This window comes from Centruroides sculpturatus, unplaced genomic scaffold (genome assembly GCF_000671375.1).
Source record: "Centruroides sculpturatus isolate CEXI.00-Female unplaced genomic scaffold, Cexi_2.0 scaffold129, whole genome shotgun sequence".
In the NCBI taxonomy this organism is placed as follows: Eukaryota; Metazoa; Arthropoda; class Arachnida; order Scorpiones; family Buthidae; genus Centruroides; species Centruroides sculpturatus.
The window spans coordinates 86911-111310 of NW_019384478.1; the positions used below are offsets into that span (position 1 = coordinate 86911).

Genomic DNA, 24400 nt, shown 5'->3' on the forward strand with positions numbered 1-24400 from the left:
GCAGCCTTGAAAGACAATTATCACACTGCATGTGAGAAGCATTAGAAGATCAGTTACAGTCGGCCATTGAACCTTTACCTTTAAACTTTCAGAATGGTGACTATATTGAGCAGTATCACTTGTATTGCTGAGGTCTATATATCATGACTGTCTTGTGGAAATAAGATATTTGTTGCTTGCAATACTAAAAGTGTCATAGTAGTGAGTTTTGGTATACAGTCAACCCCCCTATAACGTGGTAGATACATTCCACTTTATAAGAATTTCGTGTTGTAGGAATCCTTAAATAAATGAGCCAATCACAGCCTGGCACGTGTACAGTTTACAGACTGCGGCTGTTTGGAAGGTTTTCTTTCATAAAATTAATCGATTCTAGACTAATTTGACTCAACATTTCCAAAACATGTATAATTTTTTGGGAATAATCCGTATAAACTATGCTATAAATAAAAAATTGTAGGATTACTTACCGAGTGTGCACCGTTTGACGATGTCATTGCTTAAGCTTGTTTTCGCCGCAGAGCAGCGCACCAAATGGCGGGTGCGTTGCTTTTTGCAGAAAAATAACTTATCAGGTTATTTTTCTGCAAAAAATTAATTTAACTTTGGAGACATTATTAATAGAAATAATTTTTATGGCCATTGAATAAGAAATGTTTTTTCACAAGAAATTAAATAAATAAATACTTTCCTACTGGAACTACAATAAGTAAAAAACAAAATCTTTAAACAATCCAGCAAATCGTTTTTAATATCTTAAAAACACTTTCGAATGCTTTAAACGATCATCCTCAGTTTTCATTTTGAATTGAACGAAGAATTTGAAATTACATAAAACAATAATTTAAAAAGAGGTTATACAAATTTATGTTAAGATTTAACAAGCTTAAATAATCTCAAAAATTATACAAGTTAATTAAAACGAAATAAAGAACTAAAATAACTAAAATAAAATATATACATCCAGTAAAAATTATCTTAATTAACTTCCCACTTATATAAACTACGTCAACTCATCATAGAAGGATTTCCACGCCGATGACAATCCATTGGCATCACTATGATTAATACAGTTTGTGTGCAACTGTGCCTTGTGAATTTCTAGTTTTTCCAGATGTTTCACGGCCTGCCTGGATCTTGTAGCCTTGATGATTTGACGCCTGATCCCAGAAGACCTCGATATTCTGCTGTTTGGCAAAAGCAGCACGCACTCTACGGTGCTTGCTGCTTTGGCGGTTTTTTGTTCTTGGATAAGGAGGGCGCACATGCATTGTACCAGCATCTGCGACACTTACAATGAATTGGAATATACCCAAAACATAGCGATACAATAAGGATACTATAGAGAAAGAATAGATGCTCTCATTGCAAATTGTCAGAAGCGACACTTCGCGCTTGGAGAGAATCAGCAGAAAGAAAAAGTCATGCTCAATTACATACCATTTCTCAAAGGAATGGTTAAGAAAGTTACCAGAAATAAGAATATACGGATAGTTTACAGGCGTAATCCCACCATGTACAGGCTCTTAAGGAACGATAAAGGCAGTTACAAACACAACGAGATGGCAGGGGTATACTCTATACTGTTAAAGGACCATAGATTTAACTCCAATTTGGTATACATAGGAGCGACCATGAGAAACTTAAAAAAATTGTTGAACATGAGCACTCGGTGAATAAAAACATAGACTCTACGGTGCTTGCTGCTTTTGCCAAACAGCAGAATATCGAGGTCTTTTGGGATCAAGCGTCAATCATCAAGGCTACAAGATCCAGGCAGGCCGTGAAACATCTGAAAAAACTAGAAATTCACAAGGCACAGTTGCACACAAACTGTATTAATCATAGTGATGCCAATGGATTGTCATCGGCGTGGAAATTCTTCTATGATGAGTTGACGTAGTTTATATAAGTGGAAAGTTAATTAAGATAATTTTTACTGGATGTATATATTTTATTTTAGTTCTTTATTTCGTTTTAATTAACTTGTATAATTTTTGAGATTATTTAAGCTTGTTAAATCTTAATATAAATTTGTATAACCGCTTTTTAAATTATTTTTAAATTATTGTTTTACATAATTTTGAATTCTTTGTTCGATTCAAAATTATAACTGAGGATGATCGCTTAAAGCATTCGAAAGCGTTTTTAGATATTAAAAACGATTTGCTGGATTGTTTAAAGGTTTTGTTTTTCATAAGAAATGTATAAAATTACAGTACTGTATTAGACTTACAGTACATAATTTATATACTGTACAGACGATAGTAAACTCAACTTACTCGCCTAAACTCTCTGTAGCGTGTAAGTAGTTCGGCTGCTCGTCTACTATTGGTTCAACCAATCCTGTCATGGCACAAGTCGGTGATGACGTTTTACCGCATTTTACGAGTCTCTGTTAGTGTCTTTATATGAATACAGTTGCAATTTTTTCGCTGTGATATATGAATCCACATTATATGAATCAGCGTTATAGGGGGTCGACTGTAATTTATTTTTACAGAAATGCCCTCTGCATGTTCTAAAATATCACATATCATATTTTGTTGCACTTGGACTATTAAATATCTCTCTAGACAGAATTGAATAGGCATACTTTAATTACTATCACTCAGTATTTACATTTATATGAAATTTTAGTCCAAATTCTTTTGGACTGAAATTAGATTATATAAAAATATCTGATTTACTGATGGCAAGTTTAGTTTAGTTTTATTGATATTGGCTAAAATTTAAAATTTTATTTTTCAAAAGTAGCAAGAACAACAGTTGAAAAAGTTTAAAGATAATCTCAAGTATATTCTTAAAACTTATGAATAAAATATTGTTAGGTATCATTAACACTAATGGGAGATGGTCCACATATACCATGGAGATTGTTGGATATTGATGTTTTAGTAGAAGATAAAGAGACTGGAGGTGAGTTTAAAATTTAATTTTTCAAAAATAATGATTTTTTTGTTTATATATAAACTATTTATTCTTTAATAAATTAATATTTAGATGGAAAATCATTAGTTCATTCACTTCAAGTGCATTATATTCATCAATTGATTCAATCTAGATTAATAGACAATCCAAAACCTCTGCATGATTTGTACAGTTGTCTTCGTATCCTTTATTTCTTAATAATGATCATTATAAGATATGTAATATATTTGATATTGTTTTTTAATCCTGATTTTAGACTTGATAAAAAAATTTTTTTTAAATTTTTAATTACTGTAGTCTGTCTCATTTTTATTATACGTTATATGGCAGACCCCCCTATAACATGGTAGATACGTTCCACTTTATAAGAATTTCATGTTGTAGGAATCCTTAAATACATGAGCCAGTCGCAGCCCGACATGTGTGAAGTTTACTGACTACGGCTGTTTGAAAGGTTTTCTTCTATAAAATTAATTGATTCTAGACTAATTTGACTCAACATTTCCAAAACACGTATAATTTTTTTGGGAATAATCCATATAAACTATGCTATAAATAAAAAATTGTAGGATTACTTACCCTGTCTGCACCGTTTGGCTTCGGCATTGCTTAAGCTTGTTTTCGTCGTGGAGCAGCGCACCAACGCCTGGCGCAATTTCTGATAAGTTATTTTTCTGCAAAAAATTCGTTGACCTTTGGAGACATCATTAATAGAAATAATTTTTATGGACGTTGAATAAGAAATGTTTTTTTCACAAGAAATGTATAAAATTACAGTACTGTATTAGACTTACGGTACCTAATTTACATACTATACAGATGATAGTAAACTCAACTCGCCTAAACTCTCTGTAGCATGGTGCTGGACGGCGGAAAGTAGTTCGGCTGCCATATATAATTATAATAAAGTTAAAATAAATTAAGTTAATATATAATTATATATACAGTACCTAATTTATATATAATACTGTACAGATGATAGTAAACTCAACTTACTCGCCTACTCTCTCTGTAGTGTGTAAGTAGTTTGGCTGCTCATCTACTATTGGTCCAGATTCGACCAATCCTGTCGCGACACGAGTTGGTGACGACGTTTTACGAGTCCCTTTTAGCGTCTTTATACGAATGCTGTCGCGATTTTTTTGCCACGTTATAGGAATCTCCATTATAGGAACCCGCGTTATAGGGGGTCTACTGTACATTATTCCTTTAAACAATCCTTAATTAAATAAGAAAAAGTTATGCATTTTGTGCTTTATTTAAGTAATTAACTATTTTAAATTTGATTTTATATTGAAATAAATATATTTAACCAAATTTGTGATTGACTTCACATATTTATATTGAATAATTTAAAGTAAAGTTATTTAAAAACCAAACATATGTAATTATAGAAATGCAGCTATGATCCTGGTGAGTGTGGCAATTATCAAAATAGAAGCCAGTAAAGACGACTGTTATGCATTTTTTAACAGCTGAAGGTTTGGAAGCAGGTAAATGTATAAGTGGTGAAAGCAGTATATGGTGATATTGCATTGGTCTGACACAACTGCACATATGGTGACAATGGTTTCTAGAGGACTGTACTTCCCTCAGTGACAATGGCTGGCCAGGACAACCACAAAAAGCTATGGACATTATTGTTGTGCATGCTGAAGAATTGATTTGGGTAACTGGTGTCTCACTGTGGATGAAATTGCAGCACTATTGGATCTGTGTCACTGTAATCATTACCTGATGCTATCATTGCCAGCCCAAAACAAAGAGGCAGAGCTGTCAGTGGAAACATGCTGACTCCTATCATCAAAGAAATCCAAGATCATACAGAACAGTGCAGGAAAGGTAATGATAACATTGCTTTTTGATCAATATGGGCTACTACTCATTAAGTTCCTGGATAAAGGGCAACTGTGAATTCTAATTGCTATGTTGAAACACTCACAAAATTGCAGTGAACAATAAAGTCAAAATGCCCTGTGCTACTCTTGGAGGGTATCATTCTGCTCCCCAACATCTGACCACACTCTGCCAGATCACATTGCAGATTTTCAGATGGGAAGTGCTCACACAATCTCCCTATAGTCCTGACATGTGCCAATGTGATATTCATGTATTTGGGGAGTTGAAATGTGCTCTCAAAGGTCAACAGTTTGACTTGATGTGAAGGCTGCCATTCAACAATGATTCCAGCAGTAACTCAGAATCTTCCACAGAAGCATTCTTTGTCTTATTTCACAGTATCTTAACAAGTGCAGTGACAATGTGTAGCTGACTCTGTGATTTTCCACCATGTGTTTGGTTTTTAAATCACTGTCCCTTATATTATAAGTTAATTTTCTAATTTTATTTGATTAATATATTTAAACTGTTAAAATAATAAAAATAATTAATTCAAGATATATAACTGTAGCAAGACTGTAATGCAGAAAAGAACAGAAAATTAAATGACTGCAAGTTTTAAATTTTCCTTGAGCAATTATATTTATATCAACTGAATAAATATTTGAAAATAAAAAATTGTTTAAAAGCAATATTTTAAAATTACTTTTGAACAATGATGTGCAAATTATACTAAATTTAAATATTGTTTGGATATCATAATTTAAAAATAGATAATAATGTTTTAAAATATATTTATCAATTAAATCATATTTACATAATAAGTTCCATCATATCTCTTGTTAAAAGCATTTTCTTAATTATATCAGATTCATTTTGTCTTAGTCTTCAATTAGAAGTCTTACACTCTCAGGTAAATATAAAATAGTGGATTATAATAATGCAATACTTAGTTTAAAAAATCACTGTTTAGTTTTAAGTATGATTAAAAACTCTATTCTCTATAAACAAAATCTTGTTATATTACATTTTTTCTATTTAATAATGAGATTACTTATTATATGAATGAAAGTAATTTAAAATGAAAACAATTTTATATTCATTTTACAATATTCAAAAATGCTGAATTAAATAATTTATGTATCCTTTTAATATCATTTATCAAGAATCCATTTAAAATCATTGGTGATGACAGGGTTTTTTTTATTAAAGATTATGACATTGTCAATAGTCTTCTAGTGTTTAGATTAAAAGTTTTTGACATATAATCTTTTATAATTTTTTATTTAATTGAGATAGAAAATTTAGATAGGAAGTGATGTGTATAGAAGCAGTAACATCTTTTACCAAGGAAATTTAAATTAGATTTTTATCAAGAACATATGCTAAATGTAATAATGATACACTTTACCAATGGACAAGAATCACACATTTAGTGAATAACATTGCATTAAATATATCATTTTTATATACAGACTAATTAATGCAGGTGCTTGTAGTCTTATCAGTTTGGTGTCTGGAAAGCAAAAAAAAACTTGTTTTTTGTCACTTACAAGGAGAGGGCCAGACATTCAGGTCTCCAATTCAAATGAAATGTAGTGAGCATATAGCTCTAGACACAGTCAACTTTTCCAAATAATAGGATCCACTTCTCAAGCGTTTCCAAAAAAAACAGACCTCAGAAAATTGTTTAGCTTATAAGCCTTTGGAAGTTTTGCTTTTCTGGTTAGTGATAGCCAAGTGGATAAAATGTTAGGCATTGGAACTAGACTAGTGTTTCTCAAACTGTGAGTTGAGGCCTAATATCGGATATGTTAAAATCCAATGGGTCGCAAAATGATACTATCTTTTGCAGAAATACAGTGAGTGATTAGTTAACGGACATAATCCATTCCAAGACTTTGTTCACTATCCGAATTGTTCATTAACCAATTATCAATTTACCATAGGTTTTTATGGGAATTTGATTAATTCGTTCTGGAGACCTCAAAAAATAAAAAATATACACTTTCTTACTGCGTTTATTTATATGTAATAATAAAAATACATATATACACAGTCTTGCATTTTTATTAGTCGTGGTTTTTTGATTTGTGGGGGTTAAAGAATCTGTCCAATGTCTATTGCTTTTCTTTTTTCTTCAGGATCTTTCAGAAGTAACTAATAGCATTGTAATTGTAGAGATCCCTAAGCCTATTAACTTCAACCTGGTTTGGATGCCATTCTAAGACCATTGTTCTGACATCCTCCCACTTCTTCAAAAGATGTTTAATAGCAGATATCAGCATTAATTCTTTTTCATGTTCCTCTTTTTCAGAAAAAAAACATATCTCACTGATTTTCTTAGTATTCTTCTGTCATCAGACCCATTTCAGGTTCCATTATGAGCACTTCAATGTTCTTTATTTCTCAGATGTGATTTTTGTTACTCCTTTAACTATTTGAGTCTTCTTGATTATACTGTATCTCTCTTGGATAAGATTGAACTGCGGCCTACTGTAGACCTGTTCAAGCCATACTGCCCAGCAACATCAGACATCTTCTGCCCACTCTACATTTGCTGTTATACTCTCACCTTTCGAAAATAAAAACTGATGCAAAACTTAACAAGTGCCTGCCTGACAGTCTTGCGAATACTATAAAAGAATTGTTTCTGTCAGAAAAATAAAAGGCTGGAATTACAAGGGAGAGTTTCAAAGTTTGGAGGAATACGATTTGAGCAGTATATACCGGGTTGAGTGTCAATGTCAACGTTTCCTGCATTCCAAAAAGTTTCAAATTGTTGCCTAAAGACATGGGAAGACCAATTGGTATTCATTATTTTATGTCGCTTCTTGTGTTGTTCTGTGAGGTGTTTGTTATTTGAACATAAAAATCTTTCGCAAAAGTGTTCGTTATCCGATTTGTTCGTTAACCATTATAAACTTTTACATTTGGGTTGCTGAACCATTACAAACAAATATATTGGGTTGTGTGAGCAAAAAGTTTGAGAAATGTTGGGCTAGACGATATAGGTTTGAACTTTCCAAATATTAGTTTAGTTTTTTTTGTGTGTAACATAATTATTTTATTATTTTGTCATTATTATTACTATTATTATTCCTCACATTTAAAATCATTTAGTGAAAACAAGTCTCTGATATTTAACTCTTTTACGTTGAATTAAAAATTCAAATTAAATCAAATTTTTCAGGGCTGTGGAGTCAGTAAATAAACACTCGACTCCAACTCCTGATGATTTTAGTAGGCTGACTTCGACTCCAGCAAAATTAAATATCAAATCATTTTATGGGGGGGCAGAGGCACTCATAGGGGTATCCTACTCTGAACTCTAAAAGGAGCTCTGGGCATTTACCCAAATGCTTTTATACATAGGATGTTTTTCATGCTCCGATGGTCCATAAAAAAAAAGACAATTGTAAATAACAAAATGAATTTATTACCAAAAGTTACGTACAGACATGGTTACTTTTTAACATAATCACCGTGAAGATTGAGGCATTTGTCATATCTTTAGATGAGCTTTTCCATCCCCTTGTCATAGAATGTTGCCATTAGTTCAATTAAAAAGTGTGCAATCTAGCTACTTCAGCCCCTTGTTCAGAAAAGAAAAATACGAACTCTGATCAATTAGTCTGGTTCATTCAGAAAAATAGAGTACTTATTTAGAACAGGGATAATAAAGGAATGATCCAAAATATTTAAATTCAATTGGGTCAAAATAATTTTAATATTAAGCACAAATACTACAAAGAACACTACAAATTTAATAAATTAAATTGACGTATTTTATATTTAAAATAAATGAATTATTACAGAATATAAAAATATTTTTAAAAATTAATAAATATATAATAAATTTTCTTTCATTTAAATAAAAAACTAAAGTAAATTTAAAATGCGGGAGTCAGAGTCGATACATTTTTTTCTGACTCCGATTCTGACTCCTCTGGCCAGAAATTCCTCTTGACTCCGACTTTGACTCACAGCCCTGAAATTTTTAATTCTTCATATATATATTTTCAAATATCATGGTATTGTGACATTTGAAGTGTAACAAACATAAGCGCATGAGGAAATTGTTCATAATATTAACAATTAAAAAAATAAAATGCTGTGACTATGCCATACTAATTTTATATCACTTGTCTTTTTCGTACATGTGCAGTAATGTCTGAAGCTTATTCACTTGTGAGTACATAGTATGTAAAATATGTGAAAATAAACGTGAAAAAATAAAAGTTTTATTTAACAACATAAAAGAGTTAAACGTACAGAGGCTTGTTTTATAAGCTTTAAACACGAGGAATGATAATAGTAATAATAATGCTAATGATATGGTAAAATATAATAAGATAATTATGTTACACTTTAAGAAAAAACTAAAATTGCAAAGGGTTGAATTTACGTTACTTAGAATCTTATCCATTTGGCTATTGCCAATCATAGATATGAAACTTCCAAAGACTTATAAGCTAAACACTCAATTTTCAGAGGTCTAATTTTTGGAAATGCTTGAGAAGTGGGTTCTATTAATTGGACAAGAAGCTGTTTGTGTTTAGGGCTACGAGCTCACCAAGTTTTGTTTGAATCAGAGACCCAAACAGCTGCCCCTCTTCTTCTTAGCAATAGGAATCATTTTTGAATAATTTTTTAATGAATAATTCAGAATAACACATTTTGTCATGTCAAAATTTTTTGTTTTAGTATACTTAAAAAAGATCCAAGTGGAAAAAGTCATCCCAAAAAATTCTTCAATTTTTGTCAGTTAATAAAATATCTCCAATCTAGAAACACTGAGCAGCATTGTACAAAAACTGCCTTCAGTTCTCAATGTCTCCCTGTTTTTCTGCCTAAACTTGCCTTGTGACATCAAGAAATTGCTAGGTGTGTGGTATGTGGGACTCCCAATGCATAGGATCTAGACATTCTACTGTTTTTCCTGAAGTGTGTTTTGTGATTCAGTTTCAGACTGAATGTTGGAATAAGCAAATTAAGGTTTTTATCGCCACCTACTGCCACCTGTATTAAATTATTATTACCACTTTAATAAAAATTTTGCCAAGTGGTGGTTTTGGTGCTAAGCAGCACGATCCCTCATATATATATATATATATTATATNTAAAATAATTTATTATTATTATTATTATTACTCTTTTATTTCATTTAGATTATTTTATTCTGATTGTAATTATAAAGAAAATTTCAATGTTTAAATAATAGAAATTAACTAAAATTTTAACACTATTAAATTTTAAATTATTAGGTTTATTTATCTTCTCTCTTTTCATTATTTACGTAATATGGAAAATTGCAGAAGTCATTAATTTATTCTTCTATTAGTATTTACATAAAAATATAATTTTTGATCTTATAATAATTCTATTCAGGTTTTAAGATTAAAAAAGGAAAGATTAGAAGATTTCATTCGTGTCGAAGAATATATGGCTGGTAGTCATCTTGTTGTTTCGTATTGGAGGTATATTTTACATAATTAAAAAATTTTATGAAGTATGAATTCAAATAGCAATCAAATAAAATGCTATATTTTAATAAAATAATTATTTATTGCTAAAATTTATGTTAATATATATTATTTAATTAAAGTATATTACCTTATTAGACTGATTGTTAATACAGTTTGATCTATTAAATGATATTTATTAAATCAATACAGTAGAGCATCGATTATCTGACCCTTGATTAACCGTCACATTGGTTAACCGACCGTTCTAGTCGGCAAATTTCAAATGTCTGCTAGTGATGTGGCACTACAATATTTGGCTATGTCTTGGCTACTTTAATATTATTATTTTTTTAATTTTTGCATGTTTTAGCTGGCAACACTGGCTCGACCATGAAAGGGAGGCCAGTATTTAAACGAGACTTAATTTTCTAATTATGAGTGGTTGTTTGTTTTGTGAGCAATAAAATAATTTAAAAATAATTTTTAATGATACAATAGCGATGATTATTATTTAAAAAAAATTTTTGTTAAGCTCAATATCAATGAAAATTCAATGCGAAGTAGGATAACGATATACTAATATACTAATTACATTTAACTAATTAATAGTGATATACTAATTACATGCGATATACTAATATACTATACTAATAATGTATTTTTTTCATTCTTTTCGGTTATCTGATTTTTTCAGTTATCCAACCAGCCTGAGTCCCCAATTGAGGCAGATAATCGATGCTCTACTGTAAAAACAAAAAAAAAAATAGAATAAGCAAATTTTAATGAAGTCTTTAACTTATTTCATTCTGATTATAAAGAAAATTAAGATATTTAAATAAAATGAATTGATTAAAATTTTAAATATTTTCATCAAATTTCAAATTATTATTTTTATTTCTTTCTTAATTTTTTATTATTTGCAAAGTATGGAAGATTACAGATGCTATTCATCTATTTTTCCAGAGGAGTTATAGACTGATCATTTAGGCAATCATTTGATGATGTTTCCATTTATTTTTTCATTAATAAATATTTCAAAAATTTCATTAATAATTCTAGAAATATAATTAGAAAATTATAAAAAAAAGTAAAATTATTAGTTAATTATAAAAAATGTCATTATTAAGTTTTGTATTAGTATAAAAGCAGCAAAATAATAAATCTTAGTGTTCTGGAGACAGCAGCAAGACTTGTTCCCTTGCAATACCAGTGGCACAAAGTAAGAATGTACCGTACATATTGAAATTAAAAAAATGGTGAAAAATATGTCTGAGGAAGATAAAGCTGGAAGAAACCGATGGAAATTTTGATACACAGATCAGTTGTAAGATCTTGGTATAGAACTGGGGTTGGCAACATATGGCATGTGTGTCCAAAGTGGCATGTAAGGAGAAATCGTGTGGCACATAACATATCATACAATTTTGATTTATCATTGTCTTTTTCAGTCATCCTTTCAATTTATCATGTGATCATCTTTTTTCAGTCAGCTTCTTTACATTTATTCTAATTAAAGCGTATTCATTTAATTCCTTTAAATATTATTATTCAAAGTCTAAAACTTTGTCATGCATAAACATTTTTAAAGTTAGCTATACACACTATATGGCACACAGACTTAAAAAAGGTTTGCCATTCCTGGTATAGAAGTAAAAGATTATCAGTTTATCTACAGTTTATCATCATTTACTACAAATGTAATTGCATTTTTATAAATTGTTACACTTATTATTATTATACTTGATATTGATTTATTTTAGCCTTTACAAAAAGTTTCAAAGAAAAATTGTAAACTTTTCTTTGAAACTTCTTGTTTAAATTAAATGTTTAACAAAAATGGAAATCTTAGACTATTTCATTGCACAAAGTTGTAAGAAGTGGGGACTTTGGGATAAGCTCATTCCACATTCAGGATAGAAATGTAAAATAAAAGAAAAATCGGAGAAAGCTTTCTCAAGAGTCCTGACACCAGTTAGGATAAATGATTTATTGTAGAAAATCTGTTCGATAAACAAATAAAAATATGAATAAAACAAAATCTTTGTTGTGACAATTATTCAAGCGAGAACTTCTAATTTCAACAGAGAGAGTTTACATATTAAAATTATAATACCTGTTATACATCCATATTCAATGTGGAGAGTTGAGAGTTCATGGAAATGAGTAAAAGTTGAGAATTGGGAGAGAGATGAGAGTGTTGGCAAGAGTCTTAGTAAGAGCATGTTTGAAGGTGACTTCACATCTTTTATACTAAAATTCCATCCAATAGAATTATTTGAAAATCCCACCACTCTTCCGCTGTGTGGTGGAAGTTGTGCGGTCCCACGATAGAGAGACATCGCACTCAAACTATCACTTTTGAAGAAACTGAGCTGTTTTCCCCTCTGTGAGAAACAGGAAGTTTCCTTCTTAACTTTATATAAATAATTTGCTATCAAAATAATTTTAAATAAATATTTTAATGAAATAACTAAAATTAAGCTCTTAACTCTAGATTCTAACTAAGTGTCTCAGAAAGGTTGTGCAGGTGATCAGTTAACAAACATAATCCATTCCAAGACCATGTTTGCTATCCGATTATTGATTTACCATAGATTTTTGTGGGAATTTGATTAATTCGTTCTGGAGATCCCAAAAAATAAATAAATAAATTATATACTTTCTATGATTATTGCTTTTAGTTTGTTATATGTAATAACAAATGAAAAGCACTCTCTCCACTTTTTCATGGATGGCACATCTTTGTTTCTCAGGTGCAATTTTTGTTACTCCTTTATTTATTTGAGTCGTTTTGATTATATCTTTCTTAGTTAAGATTGTATCTACTGTAGACCTGTTCAAGCCATACTGACTAGCAACATCAGACATCTTCTGCCCATTCTCTACCTTGGCTATTATCTCTTGCTTGGTTTCTATGGTGAGCACAGTTCTTGACACTCCACTCTTTTTAGGCTCCATAATATTATCAATTTTTTTATTTAAAAAAATTCAGAGAACAAAAATTAACTAGTACAAAAAAGGTTATGTATAAACTGTGAAAGTCTCATTCCATAAACCATGCATAGATGCCATTAAAATATAGTTTTACAAATCTTAAATGCAGTATTGCTTCTTTTTGAGTTTATTTTGCAGGTGTTTGTTGTTTGAACATAATCTTTTGCAAAAGTGTTCATTGGCCTTTTTGCTCGCAGTCCAAACTGTTCATTAACTGATCACTCACTGTATTGCTGATTTAGTTCTTTTTTGAATTGCCTGGATCTGACAGATCCATGTGTGTAATTTTGTATATTTTTATCCAAAATGTTTTTTGGTTTACCAAAAAAGGTTTACTTACAAAAGTTATATTAATAGATGAGATTATTAAAAATAGGCTTTTACAAATTTTCCATACCCAAGGCATTTTAATGCAGGGCTAGTAGAAATAGTAATTTGAATTGTTGAGAGTATTAATAGATGTAACAATTGTACTCTTTTTTACCTTTAAAGAACAAAATATTAATAGTTATAACTTTGAAATTTTAAATGCTAATCTGTATCTAGTATTACATCATTTTTTAAAGGATTTTTAATTTTAAATCAAATCGTGTAATTAGGTCTCATGAAAATTATAGAGAATTGTAGAAATTTTAAGTTTTATTTTAAAGTACTAATATATTATCTATATTATATTATTACAATTAAAGAGTGGCTTTTTTAAAAATGGTATTTTAAGGAAATATGTATGACAAGTAATATGTGAAAAAATCTTTTATATACATCACCTCAATGCTGTTAAAATATTAAATTGTATTAGTTTATTTAGTATATAACTGTAATTATATTACACAAGAAATTTTGCTTTTTTTAAACAGAGAACAAATTGCCAGAGAAAATCAAGAATATAAATTGTGTGTTCAGGTTGATCCAATAGATAGTAGTAAACCACTTCAAGTATCACATGTTCCATCATTAACTGGCAAGGATTCGATATTGGCTGACCAAGCTATCAAGGTAACAATGAAAATTAAGTAAAATTAATAATAAAATATACTATTTAAAAAAACTCTATCATCTTTTCTTAAAGTATACTTGCATTCTTATAATATATTTTCAAAAATAGCTATTGCTAGTATGACAATGCACGAAGTGACCTGCTATGATCATGGGACTGAAGGGCGATGACTGAGTTGTCAGGTCTGACACCACTATGTCTTTAAGGACAGACACAGAAACCTCGATGGCCATTAAGTTTGTCTTTTGCACAAGCAGTTGTGTCTGTAGGTGGTCGGATTTAGGATGGAGAAAGATTGGCGAAAGAAATGCACTCTACAACTTGATTGTGAAAAATAATACCCATTTATTGATTATATAAAATTTACATATAAGCTTTAAGTGTGAGAGAGAGAGTTTACAAACGCTTGTGTGTGGTATTTACCTGAAGATTGCTGTCTTTATTTGGGCTCTTTTTTTGGAGGAGGCGACGCTATAGTCCTTGGTGGGTACTTGGGGTCCTTTGGGTCATTGGCTGTCAGCAATTAGGCTTCTGATTACTGGCTATTATTGGAGTATCGACAGCAAAGTGCACATGACCAACCTTTGAGGATGTACAAACTCTCTGTGTCATCATTGGACCTGTTCTTTTATTTTGGGGTCCTCCCCCTCACTTTTCTTGCCCGTTTTTGGTAATACAGTAGAGTGTCGTTTATCTGAAATATCAGTTATCCGAAAGAATTCCAGTCGGCAAATTTAAATTTTCACTAGTGTTGTGGTGCTGCAATCTTTGGCTATATCTTGGGCTACTCCAATATTTTTTTTATTGATGTGTGTGTTTTAGCTGGCAGCACTAGCAATTTTGTATGTCATGCTGAATTGAACATTTTTGATACTAGATTAACTTCTAAACTATAATTTTTTTTGTTTTTATATTTTTCAATATATTTATTTTGTTTGTAAAAATTAAAGAAATAATTTTTAACGATACAATAGCCACGATTATTATTTTAAAAAGTTTACATTAGGCTTTCATCAGTGTTAAACTGATGAAAATTCAACGCGAAGTGATACACAACAGAAAAAATTTCAACACAGGATAGGTTAATATATTTTTTCATGCATAATTGGTTATCCGAAAAATAAGTTATCCGAACAACCCCAGTCCCTAATTGATTCGGATAAATGACGCTCTACTGTATTTAGTTCTACAGTTTAATGGTAAGTTTTTTTCAGTTAGGTTTCTGGGGACACATTTGATGTGTCACCTTGGACAAGGAAGCAAGTTCATGGGAAAAGATATAATCATATCCCCTATGATTTTTTTTTTTTCAAAAAACTTTTTTACCAAGTTGGGCTCTCACATCAGTTATAGAAATAATAAATTTGGAATGATAATTATTAATTAGGAAACTTATCCTTCTAATTTCTTGATCTTCAGACTTTCAGCTGTAAATTTTATCTCTTAATCATGAATTTGTTAATTTATGTACAACTATATTTTAATATTAATATTAAATTTTATTTATTTAATGTTTATCTATTTAATTAATAATAAATATTTTAATATTGATAACAAATGTCAATAATTTTTACAGTCAGACCATTTATCAATTGAAAAACTTCTAATACATACAGTTCATGTTCGTACAAAACACAGATTAGCAGATTTAAGAGATGAAATAAAGCCAAAGTTGGGAATAAGTGAATGTAAGAAATTTGCAAGACGTAAAATATTAATTTAGATTAGTGTAAAAGTTATATTAAATATGTATATATTTCAATAAAATTTAGGTGTTATATCTGGTTCTCCAGCTGTTTTACACATTCCTTTACTTCAGCCTTGCATGCAGTCTGAACAGTTGTTAGTTACTGTTGATACACACACAGGATTTTTCCTTGCACATGTGCCACAATTTGGTAAATATGAAATAAATTGTATATTAACTATTTTTGATTTGAAATTTTTATACAGCTATATAATTGAATTTTAATCATTATTATTATTTTTTAAAATGTTTAGATCCACCATTTATGGATGATATAGAGGAAGCGTTTAATAAAGATTTAAGCAAACTGGAAAGTTTAATATCTGAATTAAGGTTTGTAATGAAATTCTAATTATTGTAATATAACTCAGTTCTGCTTAAATTACTTTATATTTCATAAATTTTCAGGTAATTTACCGTAAATTACTTGCTGGAAAATGACTTTATATAATATCTTATTATTTTATGTAATAAATATAAAATGGGAGGACTTTAATTTATTAAAATGTAAATCAATAATCAAAAATATATTCTTCAGATTTTATATTGAAAATGTATTTAATAAATTTTAAAACAAATTAAAAATTTTTAGTAATTTCTTTTGCAATTTTTTTTATTAGTTTTTAATGTACATTTTGTTGGAAGTTCTATTGGCATTCTAAATGCTTCTCTCATCTTAATTTAATCTTAAAATAAAAAATTTTGATACTTTTATCATTTTACGAGAAGATTTGATATTTTCATGATTTATTTGATGCTTCAGTTTTCATTTTTAAACATCTTTCAAAGAAATTTAAAACAGAAATCTAAATATCTTATATATTTTACAATGCTGTTACATTTAGAAATATAAAAACTTTTTATATTTTTAAAATAGGTTTTGGATAACAATGAGACGATGTGAGAAAACAATTCAACATTTGCCAGCAATGGCTAGTGAACAATTATCATTAAATGTGCCTTCAGATCATCCACTTGTAAAATTTGGTACTCATAAATTATTTATTAAACTTTGCAAACATCAGAATTTTTATATAGTAAGTTTACAATCTTTTCAATTTTTAAGATATATTTTATGTACTTATACAGATATTTATATGAATATAATCTTTATATTATCTTGAAGTTTTGCTGTGGTGAACTTAATCTTGCAACTCTTAAAACAATTCTTAACTTTTTAATTGTTAAGGAAAGGAGAAAAATTTAAATGATTAATAAAATTGTAGAATGATGTTCAATTATATAAAAAAGAATACAGTAAAATGTGGATTATTTGAGTTAATATAGACTAAGGATAGGGGTCGTCCATAAATTATGTAAGGATGATTTTGGCCATTTTAGACCCCCACCCACCCGTGTAAGAAACTGTAATATTTTCTTTGATCCTCCCTTCCCTTCCCTATCTTACGTAAAATTTAAGCATGATTTTAAAGAAAGATTTTAACAAGAAAATTTTTTTTTATGAAACCCAAATAATCTTAGGTCCAAAATATATAATTATTAATTAGTTAATTAATATGTACTATTATTTATAAAAGACTTTATGTGAACAAATTTAAAAATATAAAAATTTAATGAATTCGAATGAACAATTTATTTTAAGAACTTTATTTTTTTAATTATTAACAATCTTTTCATTATTATCATCATTAATCAATGTCATAATATTCATTTTTCTATTAATTTTAATTTTCACAAAAGGATGCAGAAAAAACTTCGACAGATTGACTAGCTAGTAAACGTGTAAACAAAAAGTCATACAAAACAAAAGAAAAGAGAAGAGAGAGAAATCATCACATGGCCTTTCTTCCACAATAAAAAAATTGCATAGAGCGTTATTATTCTATCATGTCACACAAGATGGCATTGGTACAATGAGCCTTCTTAATAGAAACCACCAAATTGAAGCCAAATTCAAAACTCCACCACTCAACGAGATCAAAAAATAAAAATAAGATTTATTACTCCCCTACCCCTGAGTAAGAAATCGTAAGAAATCTTTGACCCCACCTACCCCAAAATACCTTACATAATTTATGGACGGCCCCATACCTTGGAAAATACAAAAATATTTGGTAAATTATTAAATAAATTTTATTTGGCTGCATTTTCATGTGTAACATATTTTATTTTTAGATTAAATGTTATACAATTATATTATACTAGATTAAATACAACTATATTTATAAAGCAAATGTAAGCATACAGTTACCATTAAAATTTCTTTAATCTTTGTTCAAAATACATGTTGTTATGAGAAGTCATTAGAGTAAATTGTTTTAAATTTCTAGATCCATTTTCAAGGACCACACCCAGCCAAGATATGTGAAATGAAGTATATTGTATTACATTCTCTTGTCTTTATTGACAAAGTACTCTTTTTCTATTCATTTAACATAAAAAAAACTGTTTCAATTAATCAGAACTCTACTATAATTCCAGTTTTAAACTGGTTTGTAAAGTTAGCTATTTGTTTGTATCTTATGTACATATTGATTCTGATATAACTTAGTGCATTTTAGTATGCTATTTTCAATTATTGCATATTGCACTCTCTATTCTCATATAATGCATGAAAAGAAATTTCAATATTTAAATACCTTAATAGTAGTTACTAGGGTTTCTCTAGCAGGATCCCAGATCCTGGCTATTTTTCTTAACCTGGGATATTGTTTTCATCCTGGGAAATCCTGCAAATTTCTTAAAAGTTCACTTTTTTCTAATTTTGTGTTAAGATTGAGGAAATTTTGCAAATAGAAAGTATAATTAACTCATAAACTGTCAGAATACATCTGTATTAATTTTAAGCCTGCTTATTCATTTTTAAAATTTTTGCTTATGGCATGTCACAGATTGTTAGTAATCAATATGTAGCCTATTTGTGGCAGGACTCTGAAAACTCTTTACTTTTCAGAATCTGTAATATCTTGAATAATTATGCTGATGCTGTAAAACAGCACCAGTACAATTATTTTTAACCATCCACTAGCTAGAATAACTGCATTATATTAGATTGTGCAAATTGGGCAAGGATACAAATGAGTATGAAGTATGCAAGTATGAAGTTTTTCTTCATAAACTTGATTATTAAAGCCAAACAACTGCCAAATTATTGGGCTATAAACTTGATGCCACTATTAAAGCAAGCAGCTGATGTAGACAAATCAAGAATACTAGAGGGCAAAAGAAGTAGGCTACTACAATGCATCTTGAAAACGAACTAGAAATCTAGGCTACAGGTGAAAAAACGCATAACATCTGTCTTCTATTAAATGCTTTAAAGACAATTACACTCATGTCAACTGAATCGGAAAGGGTATTCTCGGTAGCAGGACTTTTCATTACTAAAATAAGAACTGGATTGAGTGATTGGAGTATTGACCATCTTTGCTTTCTAAAATCTTATTATAAAAATTAACATTAACATTTTGTATTATGTTTTATTTAAAAAACTAAAATTACCTTCTAAGTTAGAAGATCTAAGTTTACTTTTTTCTTTAAATTTTCAACTCAGTTCAAAGGCATTTTTTTGTTGTAAGCAGTTTTCAACAAACTAATAAATTTTTCTATTTGTGAAAATTTCTATGTAATTCAAAAGAAATTTTTTATACATATTTTACACAGCATTATTATTATTATTTTGGATGTTGCAGGACATATTAAGTTACTTAAAAATGAAAAATAATTACATCATTTGATTTTAAGATTTATTTTATATCTTAAAAATAATTAATTATATTCCGGGACTTCCTGGGATCACGGGAAACAGTTCACTTTTTGCCAGTATCCCAGGACAAGCAAAAGACCGTGAAATGAGAAACCCTAACCAGCCATACAAAGATATTGGCATAGCATGCTTCCTATCTTAACATGGCGTCAAAATGATGGTAGTATGTGCTTAAGATTTTTATTACGTTATTATCATTATCAAGAAACTAAATAAAACTTACCTAATTCCAGCTTGAGTTTGATGTTGAAATGACTTGTCAGTCATGCGTTAATTCAGTAGAGAGAGCTCTTCGGAATTTGGATGTAAAGAAAGTCGAGATTGACTTGAATAACCAACAAGTTGTNTTTTGTCGCGTTCGTGGCTTTTAAGTAATGCATAAACCTTTGAGGCGCGAGGCATAGGCGGTGGCCCACATCGTCCATGCCTTACGCCGCTCTTGGTCATAGAAATGATGTAATTTGAATATAAATTATTTATAAATACGTATGTTAAGTTATATTTTTATTACTACGTAAAATATATTTAAAAGTTTACGACCACTGTGCTGGATGAGACGTTGTTGAAACAAAAAAAGTTATGCATTCCATCATGTACATAAACAGTGTCGTAATTTGCCAAGTGCAAATCAGCAAATTCGTAAAATTTTTGTTTATTTTGAACAATCCAGATAATCGAAAATCCGGATAATGGAGGTTCTACTGTATATCATTCAATTTCAAGATTTATTTTATATTTTAAAAATAATTAATTATATCCCAGGGTTTCCCAGGATCTCAGGAAACAGTTCACTTTTTCTTGAAATCTCAGGACAAGCAAAGGACCAGGAAATGAGAAACCCTAGTAGTTACGAATAATTTTTTTTATTGTGATAAAAGTGATGCAATTATTTACAGTTATTAATATTAAATAATATGTATTAAATATAATGATTGAAAAAATGCTGTAATAGTTGCATCAGTGTTGTCATTATTTCTAAAATAGTAAAAATAGTCATTTCTTACAAAGACAAAATTAAATGCTTTAGGGCCAATTGCACAAGTTACCATTTAAACTACAGAATATACCAGAAGTTATATGGGTAATAATTTTAACCTTCTCACAAATTTAAAGAATTAGATATGCTTGTTGCTTGAGATACTTTGACTCAGCAGTTATCAACCAGCCACTTAGCTAAAAAAATTCTTACTATGCAGTCATATTATCAAGGTTGTGTAAACAAGATGGAGGATGAAAAGCAAATAACTACAAACACATATTAGTAGATTTTGCAGATACAGTCTATAGTATTTGAATATACCACTTTATGATGGAAAATAACTTTTTTATTATGTTATTTAAAATATAATTTAGTTATTTCTTGACTATAAGCATAAAATAGAGTAAATAAAAGGTCATCCATATACGAATCAGAATTGATGTCAGCCATCTTATTTTTCAATAATCTACAGAATAAATTTCAACAAATCAGCTGATTAACGTAACTGACAATTTACCTTGTAATTCTGCTCTTATATAATGCATTGAGAATAATTCTATAGATTAAGCATTTGACCTTAAAATTAAAACTTGTGAAATTGGTCCTTAAGGGGGTATACTTTGTAACAGAATTCAGAACCAAATTTTGTTGTAAAATAGACTTCATTAAAGCATTTAATTTTGTTTTTATTATTTAAAGTTTTGGAGTCTTTTATATAGTCATTTTTTAATAGTTTTTATTTATAAATTTAAAGATAGTTTTGTATTTACTTAATCTTACTTTGAAACTTGAAATTTTATATATATATAAAATGATAATCATAATAATATAATAATAATAATAAATATTAATACATAATGTAAACAGTGTAATAAAATTAAATACAATGATTATTAATCAAAGTCATTGGGAGTGTGAGCTGCGCGTCTAGTGTGCGAGTGAACTTTTAAGAGGTGCTGAGACTTTGTAGATTGGAGTACGAAAACGACATTATAGAAGGAAAAATGAATTATGTAAAGATTTGGAAATTTGATAACAGTTTGCCCTTGGATTTAATTGTAGTATTACTAATTATTGCTGGAGTTGAACCTAACCCAGGACTTCTGTCCCGTTCCCCACAACGAATAAGTCATTTAGAAATGCAAAAAAAAGGGGGCAGGGCAGACCTTGCAAGGTAAGTTCCAGGGACGAAGAGAAAGAGAATCAACTAGCAGATATTTTAAGTGAGGAATATTATAAAATAGAAGGAAATAGTCAACAACTATCTGAGTTAGTGAAGAATCCGAAAATTCATGATTACTTCGAACCAGTGAATGAGTCAGAATCACAAGTTATAGATGAATCTCAATATACTCTAAAATCCATTTATGACCTAATTCAGGATAAATTTAGTCAGCTAAATATTGAGATTCAATCGATTAAATCAGAAGTAAATGCATTGAAAGAATAGAATAAGAATTACAAAGACAAAATGAAGGAAATTAATCAAAAGTTACAAAAATTGGACGAAAAATCGGAAAATAATGATTATCTCAAAGGTATGTTTGAATTTGAATTAGATAAACTTGTAAACGAGAAAACTAAAAAGAATATAATAATTATAAACTTTCCATTCAAGTTATTAGATTATATGCAAGAAATTAATCTATTCATTAATAATGAGTTAAAATTAAAAAATAATGAAATAGAAGGACTAATCAAATTAAATAATAGAGAAAATAAACCTATTATAAAAATAATTCTTGAATCTGTTAATACAAGAAATAAAATTCTCAGAGAATTTTGGCAAGCGAAATCAAACTTAGTTGGTGAGGAAATGAAAAAAATAATATTTACAGCTGATTTATGCAGATGATTGAGGCTAAGAAGGAAACACTTACAGAGTAGGATTAAACAGGAGAAATTAAACAAGACTAAAATTATAATTAGAAATGATTATTATATAAAAGACAATTTCATATATACATATGACATTAATACAGATAAGATTATTAAATAAACCATTTTTTAGGAGGAATTTGATTATAGATCCAGATGAGGAAGGTATAAAAAGATGTAATAGTCTTAATACTGAGATAAACCAAAATAATTTGAATTTTGTTCAGTTCTCCAAGATGAGTTCGAAGAATTGGGCTGATAAAGATGATGATGATAATCTGTCTGTAAGTTATACCAACAAAGACAGAGAGAATTTTTTTTATAAGTTTTTAGAACATTCAGGGCTTGCGGGGAAAATTGTATAGTGAGCCAGTTAAAAACTATATAAAATCTCATTCTGTAATTGGATTCACGGAGACCTGGATGGTTGAAATGAGTAAAGAGGACAAGGAATATCTAATGTGGGAGAATAAGTTGTTGTTCAGCAGAGCTCAGAAAAAAAGTAGAATGGGCCATCCATTGGGTGGTCTGGTACTGATAATCAAGAGAAACGTTGGAAAACTTTTTAATTATTATATAACAGACAATTTTATTTTTGTGGTGATAGAAATGGATCAAAGAACTAAAATGTGTTGGGGAGAATTATATTTGGGAATTATATTAATCTATTTGGCCCCTTCTTCAGATAAAAAGTTGATATTAAAAGAAGTTAAAAGAAACATCGATCAGTGGTCAAGTGTTGTAAATCTATGGATAATGGGAGGGGACTTTAATGCACGGATTGGAGAGATAATGGACACAAAATGCAAACAAAAAAATACAAACATTATTAATAGCAGAGCATCCAAAGACAAAACAGTAAATGTGGAAGGTAGAATTCTTTTAGATTTTGTGCAGGAAAGTGAGTTTTTTATATTAAATGGTAGCACCATGGGTGATATCCCCGCTGAGTTTTCTTTTGTATCTCCATTGGGAAAGTCAATTATTGACTATATGTTCCGAATTCATTCTAGATCAGTGTCAGATGATGTCTGTATTAGACATAGATCCGTCTAGAACTGAGAGGAAACGTAGAAGATCGAAATAGAAGGTATAGTTTAAATCAAGAATGTAAAATTAACAAAGGAAAAAAACAAACTTATAATAAATTTAAATTTATTAATGAAATATCTAATAATATTGATGATTTATTGATTCATGAAAGAGAGAATAATCCAATCGATAATTATAACCATTTAATAACAATTTTAGACAGTTACTGTTTTAAGAGAAGTACAGGAATAAATCTGGCCAAATACAAACATAAATGTTTTGATAATACCGTGTTTCCCCGAAAATAAGACATCCGCAGAAAATAAGACCTAGCACAGATTTTGCTGAATTGCGAAATATAAGACCTCACCCCGAAAGTAAGACCTAGCGAAGTTTTTTTTAATCGTAACGGTCATCGACAGATAGTTGAAAGTGGCCGTTGGGTTTTTGAAAGTACAGCCACTGATTGGTCAACAGACAATTACGCCACACGGCATGATTTGCATAAGACTATGGCTTGGGAATCACAGATTTGCATAACGTTACGGCTGGTGATGGCTAATTGGTCGGCCGGGAATCACGCCACATGACATTTGCATAGTGTTACGGTTCAGTAAGCACTAATTGGTCATCAAGTCTGATGTTGACGCTATAAAAAGGCGACAGTTCGACACACCGGATATACGTCACTCTCGTCTAAGTTCGACTTCGGAATTTTTTTGTTCAATAATAAATGTGAAGTTTTCTTCTTCGAAAAAATAAGACATTCCCTGAAAATAAGACCTAGCGCATTTTTCAGAGCAAAAGT

General features: G+C 29.6%; 1 protein-coding gene across 1 annotated transcript in view; it reads left to right on the forward strand.

Annotated features, from left to right (window-relative positions):
• The window catches only part of LOC111621392 (mediator of RNA polymerase II transcription subunit 14-like), a 122546-nt gene that overhangs the window by 24682 nt on the left and 73464 nt on the right, over positions 1-24400 (forward strand). Inside the window, exons 6-14 of the mRNA XM_023363499.1 lie at positions 2832-2919; positions 3004-3111; positions 5640-5683; positions 10162-10250; positions 14090-14228; positions 15806-15917; positions 16002-16127; positions 16231-16309; positions 16854-17013. Coding sequence (XP_023219267.1) covers positions 2832-2919; positions 3004-3111; positions 5640-5683; positions 10162-10250; positions 14090-14228; positions 15806-15917; positions 16002-16127; positions 16231-16309; positions 16854-17013 — 945 coding nt within the window. The remainder of the gene's footprint in view (positions 1-2831; positions 2920-3003; positions 3112-5639; positions 5684-10161; positions 10251-14089; positions 14229-15805; positions 15918-16001; positions 16128-16230; positions 16310-16853; positions 17014-24400) is intronic.